We start from the raw sequence: 21,308 nt of genomic DNA on the forward strand, positions 1-21,308 counted from the left end.
AATGTATCAGAACTTCTCAGTTGGAAAGATTAAACAGATTTCCAAAACATTATAAATGTAATGAACCTATAAGCTACTTTTCTTTTTCTTCTTCTTCTTCTTCTTCTTCTTTTTTTTTTTTTTTGGTTGTACTGGGGATTGAACCCAGGGCCTTGTGCCTTCGAGGCAAATACTCTACCAAATGAGCTATATCCCTAACCCCTACTTTTCTTAATTGGTTATGTTGTAAGATTCTCTTGATGTGTTGGCAACCAAATGAAAATGGGGAACCAGGTTTTAAAATGGTAGTTTTGTGTTTGAGTTTTATTCTAGGGGTCAATAAATAATTGAATGACTCTTTTAAGTGACACATCTTTATATTTTCTCCTGGGATTTTTGGCCTGAAACTCATGTATTGGATAATGTTCATATTTTTTTTTTTTATTATGCTTTGTTCAGTTTTAGTCTCAGTTATGTATTTGTCCCAAACATTTGAATGCTTTTCTTGGTGGATACATTGAGGGTAAGCTTAATTTCTGTTTATATGCAAAAAACAATTTGTTGACATTTCTACTGCATAAACAGCATTTAACAAATTATGCAACACTGCATCAAAAAAACAAAATGAGGATTTAAATTAATGAACCTGATTTTCTTGATTTTTCCATAAAATCATTTTAAAAGCTACCCTTCAAATAGATCTAAAGTGTTTTTTAAAAAACACTGTGGGGAATCCAGTCAAAGATGTATTCTTTCTGTTGTGTTTGTAAATATAAAAGTAAATAATTAGAAAAGAGAAATAAAAGTCAAAGAAAGAGTCCCTTAAATATACTGTCTTGAGTGGAAATGGCAGGAATTTAAATTGAAATATAGACATTATCCAAATGAGTAGAATCTCAATCTACAAACTTACATATTTTAATCCTTTTTTTTTGTCTTTCTCAGAATCTGTTAGGGTATGGATAATGTTCATATTGAGTTGAGTTTTAAGAAGTTGGTGTGGTTAAGATTGAGTTTCAATGGAATTCTGATTTCTTGTTATGTAAGATATTTCCCAGCTATATTATTAATGCTTGTCCTGACTTGAATTTCTGTCTCGGGGGTGTTAAGGTGAAATTTTGTTTTTTAAAACCATGATGGTATTTTAAATTTAAGTATTGAGAATGCAAGGAAAACCTTAGTTAATACGCTTTCCACAATAATCAAGTGCATTCATTTCATTTATGTTTACAGCTTTACAAGTTAAGGAATAGAAAACAGAAGTTTAGTACTCCATTAATTTTGGAGACTTAAACTTCCAACATATGTCAGAGAAATCACGGTAGATAGGTAGGGTCATTCTGAAGGGAAAACATTTTATTTATTTGAAGTCTAAAATATTTTGACCCTAAATAGTATAAAATTCCCTTATTATCAGAATAGAAAGCCATTATTAGTAAGTAGTGAACATCCTGGGAAAATATTTTGGAAGTGTTGTTTAAAAAATTTTTCACATGTGTTCTGTAAGAATTAAAGCATAATTGACTATCTGGCAGACATTCTATATGAATATCTTTATGGTTTTTGTTTTTCAGGCGTTTTAAAAATATTTAATCATTCATGAGTTGAGCCTCATTCTTGAGTTATGGATGACAAGGCTTCTGTTGGAAAAATCAGTGTCTCTTCAGACTCAGTGTCTACTCTTAATAGTGAAGATTTTGTCTTGGTTTCCAGGCAAGGAGATGAGACACCATCTACAAATAATGGAAGTGATGATGAGAAAACAGGACTCAAGGTAAAACTTAAAAACTTAAGTTTATTTCACTTAGCTTTGCTAAGCCCTTTGCAAAACTTGGACTTAACAGAAAAGGGACATGGTGGCAAAGTGAGAAATTGGAATTAATGTACTTCCTTCTTATAGTGTTAAAGCAGTCTATGTATACTTAGTGAGAAATTTATATTTAGTTAAAATTTCTCTTTGATTAGCTTCTTCTAAATTTTCTAACATTCCTGTCAAACTTCTAATGGTTATCATGTTAAACATTTGTAATTTTAGTATTGTTTTCACTTTATCATAGAATTAGAGGTGCTTGTTTTTTGGGGGAGCCTGTTATGTGTATTGTAAGGGTACTGATAGGTCTGCAATGAAGTTTAAGATATTGAAACAACTTTATTATCTGTGGTGCTGGGGACTGAATATAGGACCTCACATTTGCTAGACAAGTGCTCTACTACTGAGCCACATCCCCAGCTCATGAAATAACTTTAAATACCTGGTCTTTGACCACTTTTGTCTTTTCTCCACCAAATAAATAACTATTACTTCTTTTTCTACACTATATTACTAGTCTACTCTTTATGGATAATAATGAAAACAGGTTATCTGTTAATGGTTGTCATGTAATTTATAAGTAGTTTTTAAAATAGTCCAATTCTCTTGTACATCTGTTCATTCAATAAGTGTTTATTGAATAATGACTGTGTGCCAGGTTTTGTTCTAGGTACTGGGGATTTAGTGGTAAACAACACAGGCAACTCCCCCTTTCTTCTTAGAGCTTGTATTTCTGATGGCGGAAATAGACTTTAAGCAAATAAAAAATAAATATATCAAGTAAATTTAGGTCCTACGAAAAAGGAGGTTACAGTGGATGAGGAATGAATGATTTGGTGGTTGTCTTTTGACCTTTGTTTTCAGAATTTTGGAAACACTTCTGTCACTTATAAACATACAGTGGAATAAGAGAGAAGTAGAAGAAGATCTTAGAAGATGGAAAAATATACCCTGTTCATGGATAGGCAGAACTAACATCATCAAAATGGCGATATTACCAAAAGTTCTCTATAGGTTTAATGCAATGGCAATCAAAATCCCAATGGCATTTCTTGTAGAAATAAATAAAGCAATCATGAAATTCATATGGAAAAATAAAAGACCCAGAATAGCAAAAGCAATTCTAAGCAGGAAGTGTGAATCAGGCGGTATAGTGATACCAGATTTCAAACTATATTACAGAGCAATAGTAACAAAAACAGCATGGTACTGGTACCAAAACAGGAGGGTGGACCAATGGTACAGAATAGAGGACACAGAGACTAATCCACAAAGTTACAACTATAAGGGGCTAAAAGCATGCAATGGAGGAAGGATAGCATCTTCAACAAATGGTGTTGGGAAAACCGGAAATCCATATGCAACAAAATGAAACTGAATCCCCTCCTCTCGCCATGCACAAAAGTTAACTCAAAATGGATCAAGGAGCTTGATATCAAATCAGAGACTCTGCGTCTGATAGAAGAAAAAGTTGGCTCCAATCTACATATTGTGGGGTCGGGCTCCAAATTCCTTAATAGGACACCCATAGCTCAAAAGTTTATAACAAGAATCAACAAATGGGACTTACTTAAACTAAAAAGTTTTTTTCTCAGCAAGAGAAACAATAAGAGGTAAATAGGGAGCCTACATCATGGGAACAAATTTTTATTCCTCACACTTCAGATAGAGCCCTAATATCCAGAGTATACAAAGAACTCAAAAAATTAGACAGTAAGATAACAAATAACCCAATCAACAAATGGGCCAAGGATCTGAACAGACACTTCTCAGAGGAGGACATACAATCAATCAACAAGTATATGAAAAACTGCTCACCATCTCTAGCAGTCAGAGAAATGCAAATCAAAACCACCCTGAGATACCATCTCACCCCAGTAAGATTGGCAGCCATTATGAAGTCAAACAACAACAAGTGATGGCGAGGATGTGGGGAAAAGGGTACTTTTGTACATTGCTGGTGGGACTGCAAATTGGTGCGGCCAATTTGGAAAGCAGTATGGAGATTCCTGGGAAAGCTGAGAATGGAACCACCATTTGACCCAGCTATTGCCCTTCTCGGACTATTCCCTGAAGACCTTAAAAGAGCTTACTACAGGGATACTGCCACATCGATGTTCATAGCAGCACAATTCACAATAGCTAGACTGTGGAACCAACCCAGATGCCCTTCAATAGATGAATGGATAAAAAAATGTGGTATTTATACCATAGAGTATTACGCAGCACTAAAAAATGACAAAATCATAGAATTTGCAGGGAAATGGATGGCACTAGAGCAGATTATGCTTAGTGAAGCTAGCCAATCCCTAAAAAACAAATACCAAATGTCTTCTTTGATATAATGAGAGCAACTAAGAACAGAGCAGGGAGGAAGAGCAGGAAGAAAAGATTAACATTAAACAGAGACACGAGATGGGAGGGAAAGGGAGAGAAAAGGGAAATTGCATGGAAATGAAGGGAGACCCTCATTGCTATACAAAATTACATATAAGAGGTTGTGAGGGGAATGTGAAAATAAACAAGGAGAGAAATGAATTACAGTAGATGGGGTAGAGAGAGAAGATGGGAGGGGAGGGGAGGGGGGATAGGAGGGGATAGGAAAGGTAGCAGAATACAACAGTTTCTAATAGGGCATTATGTAAAATTGTGGATGTGATTCTGCAATCTGCATTTGGGGTAAAAATTGGGAGTTCATAACCCACTTGAATCTAATGTATGAAATATGTCAAGAGCTTTGTAATGTTGTGAACAACCAATAAAAAAAAAGAAGACAGTAAAGGGATGGTGTCAGCTCAGGGGTACAGCACTTGCCTAGCATATGTGAGGCACTGGGTTTGATTCTCGGCACTACATATAAATAATAAGTAAGTACAAAGGTTCTCAACAACTTATAAAAGAAGACAATAAAAATACTGAATGACAGGTACTATTTTAGAGATGATCTTGAGGTGAGACCAGAGTCAAAGAAGGTAGAAAGCCATGGAAGAACTGGGGAAAGAGCTTCTCAGAGGAAGCAGCAGATACAAAGACTCTTGGAGAGAGCGGTCAGAGCACAATGAATGAAGTAAAAAAAAAACATTGCGGGATGAGATCCCAGTGATGGGCAGGGACTGGATCATATAGAACTTGTGGAACTTGGTAGGGAATTTGGACTTAGTTATAAATTTGAAGGGAATTTTTACAAAGTTTGGGCACATGATCTAGTTTACTTTTTTGGGGGGGTGGTGGAGTACTGGAATTGAACTCAGGAGTTCTCTACCACTGAGCTACATCCTCAGCCCTTTTTTAATTTTGAAATTTTAAATTTTGTCTCAAAATAGTTGAGACTGAGTTGCTGAGGCAAGCTGGCCTTGAACTTATGATCTTCTTGCCTTAGGCTCCTAAGTCTACAGGTATCTTATACTACCACACAAGGTAGATTTTAGTCAGCCTTTTCACTGCTGTAACTAAAAGAACCCAATCAGAAAATTGTAAAGGAGGAAAGGTTTATTTAGGTCTCACAGTTTATAGAAGGCTGGTTCCATTCCTTAGGGCTCACAGTGAGGCAGAACATCATGGCAGAAGAGTGTGGCCGAGAGAAGTAGCTTGCTTGTTGATCTCAAGCAGAGAGAGAGGAAAAACTCCATTCTCCTGATACAAAATATATACCCCATAGCCATACCACCAATGAATCATTTCCTCCAGCCACACCCTACCACTTCAGTTACTACTTAGTTATTCCTACCAGGGGATTAATTCACTGATTGGGTTAAGACTCTCACAACGTAATCATTTTTTCTCTGAACCATCTTGCATTGTTTTGGGGGGATGCCTTACATCCATACTATAATATGGGGCTCTAATTTACATTTTTAAAAGCCCATTGGCTGAGAGGGACTTCAGTTCTTATAGCATGTCAGGAAAGCAAAACTGGTGAATATTACTGGGGAAAAAGCCAAAAGTTTAGTCTCTGGAAATGTTCTAAAAGAAGTCAAGCTATTGAAGACAATTTATCCAAGAAAATTTATTAAAATTTGGTAAGAGCAACAAGAATCTGTGTTATTTCATCCAGAACCCACTTCTTCCTTACCTCTCCCAACTGAGATAACTCTGCTCCAGAATGTTAGTCTGTTCCTTAGTTCCAGGCCACTGTCTGTCTTCTGGGGAGGAGTACACGAAACATGTTTCTTCCTGCCTCCAGCTGCTGTTGTTAGCCAAGTGTAACCAAGAGATGGGCCCCCACCCCTTTTCTACTCAGTCCCTGCTCCTGGGACAGAGGCTCTATTTTGGACAAGTGAAGCTGAGATGTCACCCAGTGAGAAGTGTGCCATTTTCCCCACTCCTAGCTCCAGAGCTTTGGCTCAGAGATTTTTGCCTGTTGAGAAAACAGGGCCATAAATCAGCTCCTAATCTCTTCCTGAAGGAAGAGTGTAAAGAAGTTCAAGCCTAAGGTTAGTCTCAAACTGTGGAGGTTGCGGTGAAAGGTAATTGGGAGAAAATTGGTAGATTGATTAGACAAAGGCTTAGATATAGAACCATTAGTTTGCCTGAGAATACCAGCGAAAGACAGAGCTGGGAGGAGACCACCATGGGTCAAAATCTCAAACATTGATTTCTGAAACTCTCTCTTAGAAGGAACTCAGGTTTAATTGGTTTAGTCTGTGGGTCTAATTGGTTTAGTGTACTATTGAAATCAGTAAAGCAGTCAGCTAGCAATTAAAGGAGCTTTAATAGCTAGGCATGGTGAAAAACAGAGCCCTGTCAAAAATCAATCTCATCACAGGGTAACTGTGGCAGTCCCATATCTGAACCCTCTGAGGAGCTGCATTAAAAGTATAACATTCTGGAGACAGGAGTATAAAACTACCCAAAACCAGGATACATAAAGACCAGCTCTAAAGTGGGGCAGTGAATTCAGAGTTAATATAATATGCTATCTAAAATGTCTGCTTTTCAACAAAAACAACAACAAAAAATTAGACATGGAAAGAAACAGGAAAATATAACCCATACACTTAAAAAACAAACAAACAACAACAACAACAACAACAACAAAAAAACAGGTGGCAGAAATTGCTGATATGAGAGTGACCAGTTGGATTTAACATAGAATGCTTTCAAAGTAGTCTTTATGAATACATTCCAACAAATTGCATGAAATCATGCTTTAAAAAAGGAAGATATAGCTGAGAGCAGTGGTGTGTGCCTGTAATTCTAGCAGCTTTGAAGGCTGAGACAGGAGGATCACAAGTTCAAAGCCAGCCTCAGCAACAGCAAGGCACTAAGCAACTCGGTGAGACTCTTGTCTCTAATAAAATACAAAATTGGACTGGGGATGTGGCTCAGTGGTTGAATACCCCTGAATTCAATCCCTGGTTACCTCCTCTCCCTCAAAAAAAGGAGGATATAATGACATCAGTAACGAGATAGAATTATTTAAAACTAAGCAAATGGAAACACAGAATTTTGAAAAGCACCATAAATGAAATGAAATGAAAAATTCACTAGAGGGGCTTAAGAGTAGGTTTAACCCAGCAAATAAAAGAATTAGCTTAAAAGATCAATAGCAATTACTCCAAAAAAAAAAATGGATTGAAACAACAGAGCCTCAGAGAAATGTGTTACAGTAATAATTTCATCAGCATATTCATAACAGACGAAAGAGGGTCGTGAGCAGGAAAAAATATTAAATTAAGTAATATCTGAAAACATCCCAAAGTTTTTGAAAAGAAGTAATCATATGTAGGAAACTCATTGAACTCAAAGTAGGATAGATGCATAGTTACTTCTTAATAATAGCTAATTGCCAAAGACAAGGAAAAAGTCTTGAGAGCAGCTAGAGATAAATGTCTCATCATTTAGAAGCGAATCCCAGTAAGATTTATAGCTAAGTTTTCAGCAGAAACAATGGAGGGAAGACATCAGGGGATAACATTCAGAGTGCTCAAAGAAACTATCAGTCGACCTATTTTTTAGTCATGCCCTGGAGATATTATGGGTTCAGTTCTAGACCTGTATAGAAAAGAATTCCACGATAATGTTAGTCACAGAAATATTTTAGTTTCCCAGTGCATATAAAGTTATGTTTACACTGCACTATAGTCTATTAAGTGTGCAGTAGCATTTGTCTAAAGAAGAAAAAAACAATGTGTATACCTTAGTTTAAAAATATTTCCTTGCTAAAAAATGCTAATAGTCATGAGCCTTCAATGAGTTGTATTCTTTTTGCTGGTAAGTACCATATCTTCAGTGTTGATGGCAGCTTGACTGAACAGAATGGTGATGGGTGGTTTAAGATTTAGGGTGGTTGTGGCACTTTATCTTAAACAATGAGGCTTGCCAGAAATAGTCTCCACAGACTATTCCTCTGTAGCATGTCATACAGTTACAGAGCATTTTACCCACACTAGAATTTATTTCAGAATTGGAACCAAATTTCTCAAATCTTGCTTCTGTTTTTGTCAATTGAATTTTTGTAATATTTTATATTGCTTCTTATCCTTTGAGAAATATTCACAGCATCTTTATCAGGATTAGGTTCTATATCAGGAAACTACTTTCTTTGCTTATCCATAAGAAGCAACTCCTATTAGTTAAAGTTTTATCATGAGATTGAGGTAATACAGTGACTTCTTCAGGATCCACTTCTATTTTTCTTGCTATTTCTACCCCATCTTCAGTTACTTCCTCCACAGAAGTCTTGAACCCTTCAAAGTCATCCATGAGAATTGGAATCCCCTGCTTCCAAACTCCAGTTATTGTTGATATTTTGATCTCCTCCTGAGATTCATAAATGTTCTTAATGCCATCTAGAATGGTGAATCTTTTCCAAAAGACTTTCAGTTTACTTTACCCAGATAAGTCAGAGAAATCTTTTTCTATGGCAGCTATAGTCTTATAAAATGTATTATTGAACAATGACATTTGAAAGTAGACATTACTCCTTGTTCCATGGGTTGCAAAATGGATATTGTGTTAACAGCTGTGAAAAATAACATTATAATCTCATTTTATATCTCCATCAGAGCTTTTTAGGTGACAAGGTATCTTGTTAGTGAGGAATAACATTGTGAAAGTGAGCTTTTTTCTGAACGGTCAGTCTCAACAGTGAGCCTAACATATTCCATAACCAGATTCTAAACAGTTGTGTGGTCACCCAGGCTTTGCTACATTTGTGGGGTATAGGGAGAGTAGATTAAGTGATATTCATAGGATCCTAGGATTTTCAGAATGGTAAATGAGCATTGGCTTCAACTTAAAGTCACTAGATGCATTATTCCCTAACTGGAGAGCTAGCCTGTCCTTTGAAACTTTCTTGCTAGAGATTAATTAATTCCTCTTTACCCAGGAAAATTCTAGATGGCAGCTTCTTTTCCAATATAAGGCTGCTTTGTCTTCACTAAAAACCTTTTGTGTAGTATAGCTACCTTTATCAATTATCTTAGGCATATCTTCTGGATAATTTCTGCAGCTTCTGCATTAGCACTTGCTGCTTCACCCAATGCTTATATGTTATAAAGATAGTTTCTTAAACTTCATGATCAAACCTCTGGTAGCTTCACATTCAGTTCTGTAGTTTCCTAACCCCTCTCTTTTTATAAAATTTTTTCTTCTATTTTTTTTTTTTTAGTAGTCAGTGGACTTTTATTTATTTATATGCAGTGCTGAGAATTGAACCCAGATTCTCACATGTGCAAGACAAGCACTCTACCACTGAGCCACAACCCAAGCCCCTAACTCCTCTTAACCTTCATAGAATTGGAGTTTCCTTTTTTATCAGCAATAAAACTGTTATTGTTTTTTTTATTGGTATGTTTATTGGAGTGGCATTTTTAATTTCCTTTGTTTCCTTCCTTTGGCTGTTTGTCAAAGAAGCCTAGCTTTTAGTCTCTCTGCTTTTGAAATACCTTCCTCACTAAGCTTAATCAGTTCCAGCTTTTGATTTAAAGTGAGAAACTTGCCTGGCTTTTGTTCAGTTAAACTCTTAGAAGCCACTGTAGTGTTATTAACTGGCCTAATTTCAGTATTGTTTTGTCTCAGGGAAAAGAAAGGCCCAAGGAGAGGGAGGCAATGGGGAACAGCTGGTAGATGGAACATTCAGAATTCATGCAGCATTTCTCAGGTTTGCTGTCTTATATGGGTATGGTTCATGGCACCCCAAAACAATTAAAGTAGTAAGATACAGATCACCATAAGAGATATAATTGTAATAACAAATTTGAAGTATCGTGAGAATTACATATGTGACAGAGACAAAACATTAGCACATGCTGTTAAAAAAATGGTATGCATAAACTTGCTGTAGTCAGTGAAACCATGAGCCTTCAGTTTGAAAAAACAAAAAACACAATGTCTGTGAAGTGCAGTAAAGTTAGGTATGTCTCTGTTCAAAACTGAAGGTTAAATAAGACACTGAGATAAAGAAAAATTTAGAAAATTTATTGCTAGTAAACCTGTCCTACAAGATACTAAAGGAAGTTCTTTAGGCAAGTGACTTGAATTGGTAGTTTTTTAAAAAAAATTTTACTTGTTGATGGACCTTTATTTTTTACTTACATATATGTGGTGCTGAGAATTGAACCCAGTGCCTCACACATGCTAGGCAAGCACTCTACCACTGAGCCAAAATCCCAGCCCCCAAATGGTAATTTTAATCCACACAAAATATGTATTTAGGTGTACATATACTGTCTTATATTATAATAAAAGACAGTATACATACATTTCTTTCTTCCCTTTTGCATTATATATGTGTATGTATCTCTGCGCATAACATGCTTAGATACATTGTTGCAATATATTTGCCAATAACAGGAAAAAAGAGTTAGGTGAACTCCATTAGGACTGGGGAAATGACTGTATGCTAACTCAGATACACAAGAACAAATGAAGAGAACCAGAAATGATAAATAACAAAAGCCATAATTATGTATTTGGTCTCCTTTCAACTTTTAAAAAAAAGTGTTTATAGAATTAATGGTAATTATAGTGTGTTGGTGGATATGTAACATTTTATAGATCTGATGTATCTAACAGTACTACAAAAAGGGAGAAAAGGAAGTAGTTAATAAATGTTTCTGTATTTCAGTGAAATTAAACTATTATAAATCAAGAGGCTTGTAATATGTACATGGTAAGTAAGTTACTAGAGCAGAGCTTCTAAGGATATAATTACCAAACTTCATATGGAAAAAAATGGAAATGCTATCTTAGAAAATATTTACTGAATGCAAAGGAAAGCAGTAAAAGGACAAAAAACATGAAGCATGTATAAAACAAATAGTAAAATGGTAGACCTAAGTCCAACTCTATCTAAAATATTAAGGGTAAATTTTTATACAATATAATCAGAAGGCAGAGACTATCAGACTAGATTAAAAAATCATGATCAAAATATGTGCTGCCTACAAGAGACCTTTTAGATTTAAAGACACAAATGGAGTTAAGGTAAAAGAATATGAAAAGGTATCATGCAAACAACAAGCACAAGATACCTGGAGAGGTTATTCTGTTTTTAGACATGATACTTTAAAGTAAAAACTATTAGTAGAGATAAGGGATATTGTATAATCTTACAAGTGTCCGTCCATCACAGACACTTAATAGTTATATAGCTAATAATTTCAGTGCCACAATACACAACATAAATACTGACAGAAATGAAGAGAGAATAAACATCTCAACAGTAGTCATTAAAACATACAATACCATGCTTTCAATAATGGTACGAAAACTAGGCAAATCAATAAAGAAATAGAAGGCTTGAACGCCACTGTTTCTGAGTGGATATGGCAATGGATTCTTAGTATATCAGAAACATAAAGAGTTAAGAAAAACAGTAAATTTGTCTGCATGGGAAAAACAGTAAATTTGTCTGCATGGGAATTAAAGTCTTTTGTGTTTGTATACTATCAAGAAAGTGAAAAAATAACTGGGCATGGTGGCACATTCCTGTAATCCCAGGTATTCTCCCAACTCTGTGGGAGCCTGAGGCAAAAGAATTGAAGCCCAGCCTGGGCAACTTGGCAAGAAAGACCTTGGCTCAAAATAAAACTTAAAAAAATACACACACACACACACACACACACACACACAGCTCAGTAGTAGAGCACTTGCCTTGAACATGCAACACCCTGCGTTCTATCAGCTGTTCCCCCCCCCCAAAAAAAAAAAGACAAAAGGGGGGGAGAAAGAGCCCACAGAATGGAAGAAAGTATTTGTAAATAATATATCTAATAACTTAAGAGGGTATGTAAAGAATCTAAGCGTCTGTCACTTGTTGAATGGGTAAACAAAATGTGGTATGCAATTGAATATTATTCAGCCATAAAAAACATAGGCAACATGCTAAACAACATGTCAGTCACAAAAACCCCCACAGATTATGTATTTCTATTAATATGAAATATTTAGAATAGAAAAATCTTCAGAGACAGAAAGTAGATTAGTGATTGCTTAGGTCTGGGTTTCTGGGAGATGATATCTAAGTTATTATGATAGTGCTTTTTTTATTTTATTTTTCCCTTGTGATGCTGGGTATTGAACCCAGGAGTGCTCTACCACTTGGGTATACTGCCAGTCCTTTTTATTTTTTATTATTTGTAGTGCTGGGGATTGAATGCAGGGTCTCCTGCATGCCAGGTAAGCACCCTTCCACTGAACTATATTCTCATAGTGTTTCTTTTTGAGATGATGTAAACGTCATAAAATTTACTCTGGTGTGGCTACACACATATGCAGATAGGCCAATTCAATAACAAGGACATCATTTTGAGAAAAAGGTTTTACTGCTTTCCTGGCAAAGGAGAAACACAGGAAACTTCTGTCCCAGAGACTGTGATTCTGCCCATCATGGGGAACACAGGGTTTTTAAAAAGGTGACTCAAAAACTATATTCCAGCTGTGCCCTAATTTGGGGGAAGGGGATATCAAAATTCACTTGCTAATTTGGGAGATGGAAAAGAGGAAAAAACATGTTCATTTTTCAGATAACCTCATTGGTAGAGTATCAGAGGTATATTCAAAGCATGAGGCGGACCACTGTTAACAATAAAGGAACTAGATACTAAAGAGAGGAGTTAGGAAGTGATTCTTGGGGCACTTCAGCATTTAGAGATTGAGCTGAAGAGAAGGTAACAGAGAACACTATGAAGAAATAAAGTAGTAGGTTTATGGAAAAGTACAAAAGAATGCCTTGCAATATAAGTGAAGAAAATATTCCAAGAAAGCAAGAGTAATATTTCTGGTTTTTTTTTTTAATTTTTTAGTTGTAGATAAACACAATCTCTTTATTTTTATGTGATGCTGAGGATTGAACCCAGTGCCTCACACATAGAAGGCAAGAGCTCTATATAACACTAAACTCCAAGAGTAAAATTTCTATTTCTGCTAAGAGGTTAATATAAATGGTGACTGAAAAATGACAAGATGGAGGCCTCATTGACCCTCAAGAAGAGTGTCTTTCTGGAAAGATGAGAGCATTACTAGATTGTGGGTAGTAAATGGGGTGAGAAAGAAGTGCCAAAATATAAAAACAATTCTTTCAAAGATTTGTTGTATAAAAGGAGGCAGGCAGGAAAATTGAATGGTGGCTGAGGGGGTTTGGTTCTTGTGATCAATTTTAGGATATATCTGTATCGATAGGAATTATTCAGTAAAGAGGACACATTACTAGTACAAAAGAAGAGTCAAATCTTTGAGTAGGGAAAAGAACTTCCTCTACATAAATGGAAGATTTCGCCTAGGAACAGTTACTGTACTGAAAGAATATAGCATTGCAAGTTCAAATAAATCAATCTTTGATTTGAAAATTTTCTTGTAAACATTTCAATTACTGTTTGATTTATTTTTCCTCTTTCTGATTTCTTGAACTCAAAATTTATGTTACAGATGAAGGATCCTTATGGCTCCTCCAGAGAACTTTGTTTTTGCTCTCATTTATCTTGTTTATCAGAAAAAGGTAACTTCTGATTTTGTAGAGAAGGAAACTGAGGAATATGTTTTCCAAGTTTAAAACACTTTATGTATTTTCACTTAATTTCAGTACATCTGAATGCTGTATAGGCTATTGTACATAGAACTGGTAAGGGAAGATGTAATAAGACCATTGTTAAATTTGTAAACTCATCAAAAGAAGGTATAATAGGATTAAATAGGATTACTGAAGATTATTTGCTCAGTGATACTTGTATTTTTGAAACTGTTTGCTGAGCACCTTAGAGTAACAAAATAACAATAATAAAAACTTGTACAATATCTTATCAAACAGTAAGTTCCAAGGATTTCAGGTTTTTTTCCTTCATTTCTTTGGTTGCATTAAGATACATGCTCAGAACATAAACAGTGACAGTAGGAACATGTTGGATCTAGAAAACCCTTTTAAAGTTCTAAAAAGTCACTTTTCAACCACAAAGTCCCAATTGAGTATTTTGTTGAAAGTTTGTCAACTGGTAATCTGCCATTGTTGTTTTAGCAACTGGGGGTAAGAATGCTCATTTTTGGAAATATGTATTAATCTAGAAACTGTAAAAATGTCCCAATATAAAATAATTAGGGAAAGCTGAAAGAAATATAGCAAACACCCTTTTAGTTGGATAGTGGTATTCACAAGAAAGGAATGAAAATGTCTAAGAAAATGAGGAAACTGAAAACTAAAGCTATACATTTGAGTTGATATTGGAAGGGCACTGGAGAATTTCTGTTCTTTATAATCAAGGTACTTGGATTTTGATAATTGAATTGGGCAAAAAAAAAAAGGTCTTGGGTGTAAAATAGAGAGGTGTTGGATCCACAATCTCATAAAACATCCTCAGAGTCTACATCTTTCCTGAAAGAATGGAAGAAGATTTCTACCTATCATTATGGGAAGAAAATAAGAAAACCTATTATGTCTTAGCTTGGGTTACTTTGAATGGGGGGTCTTGTTGAGAATTTGTGCCAATAGGCTTATGTGTTACTCAGCTTTTTGTTGCTGTGACCAAAATATCTAACGAGAGAAGGAAAGATTTATTTTGAGGTTTCTTTCCACAGTTGGCTGGTTCAAATGCTTTGGGCCTAAGATGAGGCAGAATTTCCTGGTGGAAGGGTGTGGTAGATGAAGGCTGCTCAGCTCATGGCAGCTGGGAAACAGAAAGAGGAAGGGGCCAGAGACAAAATATAGTCCCCGAGGTCATACCCCCCCCCCAGAGACCTCCTTACTCCAGCAATCCCACCTACCTATAATTTCTACCACTTCCCAGGAGTCCATTCAAATTATTAATCCATTAAATGAATTAATGCATTGATGAAATTAGAGCCCCCCGTGATCCAGTTGCTTTCCCAAAGCCCTACTTCTGGACATTTCTGCACTGCAGACTTACTCTCCAACACATGAGCTTTGGGGGGACATTTCATATCCAAACCATAACAGCTTGCTTTCATGTATGCTTGGGGTTTGAATTTTTACTACCTGAAGATTCTTGGGTTGATAATGTTCTTGAGACATTTGAGAGAAGCAATTGCAAAGCTATTCTGGAGGAATGTTTTTGCCATCCAGGCTACATAGTATTCCCATAGATAGTATAATCTCAGTAAAGAAGAGCACACAATCCAAATAATAAATATATACAAAGGACATTTCACTATGAGCAAGTCAACAAACTCCAGCAGGGTTGAATCCCATCAGAACTCAAGCATTAGAATTATTAGGTGTAACCTTTAAGGCAAGTATGATTAAAATAAGAACTTAAAGAAAAACTGAAAATATTAGAAAAAACAAAATAATCAAGAAATTTTAAAGGATTAAGGAAACTAAAATTAGAATTTCTACAAATGAAATTTAGAAGCCAGCAAAGCAGACGTGGCTAAATGGAGAATCAGATACCTGGAAAATGGATCTGAAGAAATTATCAAGAAGATAACATTGAAATATGATAAAATAGAATTTCTTCTACAACGAATTAGCTCTGTGGCAGTTGGTAGGAATTAAAGATTTGTTGGGCCTAGAGTCAAGACCACTGTATATAAAACAATTTATTGTGTTTGTATTTTTCTCTCAAGATCCTAATAGCTTTTGTCACTTATTTTCTCTAAATGTGTGTGTGATATGAAATCAAACAATAAAAAACCTGGAGACTTAAAATCAGAAGGAATGACATATATCTTAAGTGTTCCATGAGGAGAGAATGGGAAAAAGGAAATACTTGATAATTTATTTTCTTAACGTGATAAGAGGTATAAATCTCCAACTTCAAGAATATACTGTGTTTCAAGAGGGAAGATAGCGAAACTGGAGAAGATATTAAAAGGTTGAGTGGACACGGTGCCTGCCTTCAGGTGGATGAGAATTTTTAAAAATCATGTTATAGTTCTATGTACTAGTCTTTGCTTTGTAACAAACTATTTCACTCAGTGGCTTAAAACAATTTATTATTTCTCATGATTTTATGAGTTGAGTGGATGATTTTATTGCTATTGTTATTTGTGTTCATGCCTCTGCATTTTTCTAATGTGTTAGTTGGAGGTTGCGCTTGACTGGTATAGCTGGGTCTCGCTCTCTATGTGGTCTTTTATCTTGGACTTCTTCACAACCCAGTGGTCTTGGGGTAGGAGTGGAAGCTGTAAGGCCTCTTAAGGCTAAAGCTTAAAAATTATATTGTGTCACTTCTACCTGATTCTGTTGTTCAAAGTCAAAAGGCCAGTCTCAATTCAGAGTTTGGGGAAATAGACTATCTCTTGATTACGGTGGTATAGAGATTTTGTGGTCATGTATATTTTCAACATCAATGTAATTAGATGAATGCTGTGGTAAAGGTAAATAAAGGGTGCTTTAGAGTAGTTGAAGCCTAACTCAACTTCAGGCAAGAGTCAGGGTAGGATTCTTGGAGTGGGTAAAGCTTTAGGTAGCCCTTCAAAGAATAATGTTATGTGATGATACGGTTATAAAAAACAAAGACATTTTTCTTCACAAAATGTTTTAACAACTCAAACTCTGAGAACTTGCCATAAAATCAAAACATTTTATATTTTCTCTATCTGACCATAAACTCCTTTGAGATAGCAATCTTTGACTCTTAGCCAGGGATATTCTGTGAATGTTGTTTGGGGTATGTTTATGAGCTAATATTCATTAGGCAGAATAATCTGGTAGAGAATGTAAAATATTTAATCCTCATAATTTTTTTCTTGAAAAATCAAATTGACATTATTTAGTTGGAAGAAAGTTGCCAACTTTTACTAAAATTGTTAGATGCAAAAGTCACTCCATCTTAGTAATAGGTGAAGTAATCTTCTGACCTCAGTTTGTGATATTATTTGTTGTAGAATCTGGTAATCTTGAAATACAGACCTTTTTTCAGTGAGCAATTTTACTGAACTATGAATGCAGTTTAATTAAGAAAGAGGTCAGAGTGGTAATGGTGGAGACACATCTGTGAATGTGTCACATCTGTAAATATGATACAGTTCATCAAAAAGATAGGTAGTGCAAATTTGTGTAAGAACATAATTATTATTATTTTTTTAAAATATTTATTTATTTTGTAGTTTTTGGCGGACACAACATCTTGGTTGGTATGTGGTGCTGAGGATCGAACTCGGGCCTCACGCATGCCAGGCGAGCGCGCTACCGCTTGAGCCACATCCCCAGCCCCAAGAACATAATTATTGACTGAAGAAAAAAGCTGGGTTTCATAGAGTAGATAACAATCGAGCAAAGCCTTGCAGAATTACTAAGAATTTCTTCTACAAAGAAGTAGGTCTGTGGCAGTTGGAAGGAATTAAAGATTTGTTGGGCCTAGAGTCATGACCACTGCATACAAAACTATTTATTGTGTTTGTATTTTTCTCTCAGGATCCTAATAGCTTTTGTCATTTATTTTCTCTAATTATAAAAATAATGTGTGTGTGATATGAGATCAAACAATAAAAAAATTAAAATAACTCACCTGTAATCCCATTATTTAGCAAAATAACAATAAATGTTTTGGGTCTTTCTACTGTTAACTTTTTAGGATTAATTCTGTCCCTCCTCTTTTTGTTTTGCTGCAGTGTTAGCAATTCCTAATGGTAACCTTAGGTTGTTTTTTTTGGTCCTTCCTTTGTACAGTGTGAAAAAGAGAGAGTATTAGAATAGCTGTAGTTATCAAGTGAAGCAATTTATATTTAATGATTCATTTAAGATCACAGAATGTGAATGGATTTGAAATTAGTAACTAAATATTCAAATTGGACTTTTGGTTCATTTGTGCCTTCCCTTCTGACAAAACTAAGCTTTTATTTACTAAGCTTTATATCCTAATGGCTCAGCTTTTATAGTTAAACTAAGCAAGATTATTAAATTTGAACAATTTTTTGTTTATTTTTTCTGCACCAGGATAAAAATATTAGGAACTCTGCAGATCATTAGGATGTTGGTTTTTTGTTTGTTTTAATTTTTGAATCATGTAGGGTTTCTCAATCACAAACTTAGATTTCCTAAGTCTGCTTTTTGAACCTGTTTCCAGAAAAGAGTCCCAAAATGTCTAAAGTAGCCTTGTATAATAACTGGCACACCAAGTAAGGCCTATTTGGTATTATAGTAGTAAAGGGAAACAAGGGTTCTAAAGTTAGAAATAGAAGATTAAGGCCAGGAAATGACTCTGGCTGTTGCCTGTGGAACATTTTGGGCTTTGTTTCCATAAATGTAGTTTTGCTCTCAAGGAAACAGACTTGTAGCCAATTCTACCATATAAGTTATTACTTTTATTTGGTATATTTAGAAGGACATGTTATTCCAATAGGATTTCTTTTGCACATGAAAAATAGGTGTGTTCTTGGAATTCTCTGAACCAGAAAAAGAATTTCTTGTTCTGTATCTTCACTACTAGTTTTTTTAATTATTGTTCTCCCTTTTCAAACCTGAAGTCTAGTAAGTGAATCAGAGTTTATTTTGAAAGAGCTGCGTGGAGTAGGGGATACTAATACTTGGATGCTTACTAATTGGCAGGTACTGTGATATAAGATTTAAATGAGATAATTCCTGTAAGAAACACATAATGCAGTTGCCTGAAATACATATAATTGGTACTGTGTTCAGTTGCATTTGCTACATACAGGATAGTTCTTGAGTGCACAATTTGATTAGTCCATGCTTTGAATTGTGCCTCCTAGAGTTGTGCTATATGGAAGTTCTGAGCCCCCATTATTATTCCTCCTATGCTTTATAAGCAGTAGGAGTAACAAGTAACTCATTTGCCAGGCTCTGTCCTTAAACACATTTATGTCATATGCATAGCATTTATGTCTGTGTTAAATTGTCTATTTTAGGTTTATTGTTTGTCTTCCCAATTCAGGACTTTCTTGAAAAACTCTTCTTTCCTTTTAATATAGATTATGTGGAGATGAAAACAAATCTAAATGTGACCTTTTTAATAAAAACTTTGTGTTAAGTGATTAAATCTCTGTGGAACTTGAAAAATATTATTTATGTATTGCAGCATGCTCTTTGGTCTTCTTCACTGGAGTTTTTTTCTTTTTTTAGCTCCATTTTCTTTTTGTGATGCTGAAAAGTGAACCCAGGTTCTTATGACCGAGGCAAGCACTCTACCACTGAACTACATCCCCACCCCACCAACACTCTCATTGTGAATGTTAAATCTTAATGACACTTGCTTAAAATGGGAAATGATGGTGTTTTTGTTTTTAAATAAATTTAAAATCATTCAGATTTCTTTTGCTATAACTGAGCCAAGTTTTATAGAATGTCCAGTATCATGCTTTGGCTTCTGTTCTTTGCATTTTATAAAGTTTATATAAAAATGTGTTTCATATGTATCCTATATCAGTCACTCTTCAAAGCTTTAAGGATTCAAGGATAACTTGAATCTGGGTGCAGTTGCACACGCCTGTAATCCCAAAGGCTTGGGAGGCTGAGACAGGAGGATCACGAGTTCAAAGCCAGCCTCAGCCTCAGCAACAGTGAAGTGCTAAGCATCTCAGTGAGACCCTGTCTCTAAATAAAATACAAAATAGGGCTGGGGATGTGGCTCAGTGATCCAGTGCCCTTGAGTTCAATCCCTGGTACCAAAAAAAAAAAAAACAATCTCTGTGCAGTATAGAACATTCTCCAAAACAAGCAGCAATACTAGTAAATATGTGTGCTAATAATATGGTAGCCCTGAGAAAGAAGTGATTAAATTCTGTCTAGAGTGGTTAAGATCTCCCAGAGGAAGTAACAAAATTTAAGATTGATCTTAAAAAATACATAAGAGAAAGAGGCCTGGGCTAGGGTTGTGGCTCAGTGGTAGAGTGCTCGTCTAGCGCTTGTGAGACCCTGGGTTCGGTCCTTAGCACCACATGAAAATAGATGAATGAAGTAAGGATATTGTGTCCAACTACAACTAAAAAATAAACATTAGAAAAAAAAGAGAGAGAGAAAGAGGGCTATCCAGAAAAGGGAACAGTCTATACATGAAAGTTTGTTTCCTAGGAACATTTAGTAGTTTGATGTGATAGATAAATGACTGGAAAAGATAGGTTGGGCAAAGTTATGAAAAGACTAGTAGAATAAACTTATGAATTTGAGCTTTATCCTACGGATTTTAAGGAGCTAAGGAAGGCTTTAAAAATAAGGCAGTGCTTGGTCAGAAATAAAATAACTTGAATGACCATATGAAAGAGTAAAGGGGAAGGAAGGCATGGAAACTACCAACTTCACTTATACGAAGTGATAGGCTTTATACTAAGTTATTAGCTATGCACAGAGATAGAAGAAGAGGAAAATATATGAGCAAAGATCAGTAGGATTTATGAGTTGTTTGGGAATGAGGAGTCAAGGATGATTGTGATTCTTTGGGCAGGGAGTATATAGTAGTACAATCACTGACAAACAGATGCAGGAAGAGGATGGGAGAGTGAGTTAAGGTTTGGACAAAATACATTTGTAATGTTTAGCTGATGCTCTCTGTCCAGTAGCAGTTGAGGAAGAAATTGTAGATAGATTTGGGACTGTTTGTATATCATTGGGAGTAGATGCAGTGGAATCTCTAAGAGGAGGTTAATTGCAAAGCCAAAGTCTTAGATAGGGATCTTTTATGGGGCAGATTATTTAAAAGAAAAACAACAGTTATATTCTCAGCTTTCTTCTTTTTTGGAAACCATATATATTTTTTTAAATCAAATTTGGAGGGGATGTTACTGGGGATTGAACTCACGGGTGCTTCACCACTGAGCTACATCCCCAGCCCTATTTTATGTTTTATTTAGAGACAGAGTCTCACTGAGTTCCTTAGCTCTTTGCTTTTACTGAGGCTGGTTTTGAACTCAAGATCATTCTGCCTTAATTTGCCAAGCTGCTAGGATTACAGATGTGTTCCATCGCACCAGGCTAAATCAAGTTTTTAGTAAATGCAATCCTCTGAAGCATACAATTCTATGAGCTTTAATACGTATAAACTCTTAAATATACAGCACCACAGTCCAGATAGAAAATAATTTCATCACTCCAAAAAGTTCCTTTGTGCCTTTTTTTTTTTTTTAAAACTCTGCCCCCCAATTTCCAGTCCCTGACAACCCTTCAAGG

At 35.5% G+C, this 21,308-nt stretch overlaps 1 protein-coding gene across 5 annotated transcripts in view; it reads left to right on the top strand.

The window, feature by feature from the left end:
* The window catches only part of Rabgap1 (RAB GTPase activating protein 1), a 163,706-nt gene that overhangs the window by 21,696 nt on the left and 120,702 nt on the right, over positions 1-21,308 (top strand). For 4 of the 5 annotated variants that reach the window (XM_026386295.2, XM_026386294.2, XM_077797093.1 and 1 more), the window contains exon 2: positions 1,554-1,753. In XM_026386295.2, coding sequence (XP_026242080.1) covers positions 1,604-1,753 — 150 coding nt within the window. In that variant the 5' untranslated portion in view covers positions 1,554-1,603. The remainder of the gene's footprint in view (positions 1-1,553; positions 1,754-21,308) is intronic. The other variant, XM_026386297.2, reaches the window with a different exon arrangement.

This window comes from Urocitellus parryii, chromosome 4 (assembly GCF_045843805.1).
Source record: "Urocitellus parryii isolate mUroPar1 chromosome 4, mUroPar1.hap1, whole genome shotgun sequence".
Taxonomy (NCBI): Eukaryota; Metazoa; Chordata; class Mammalia; order Rodentia; family Sciuridae; genus Urocitellus; species Urocitellus parryii.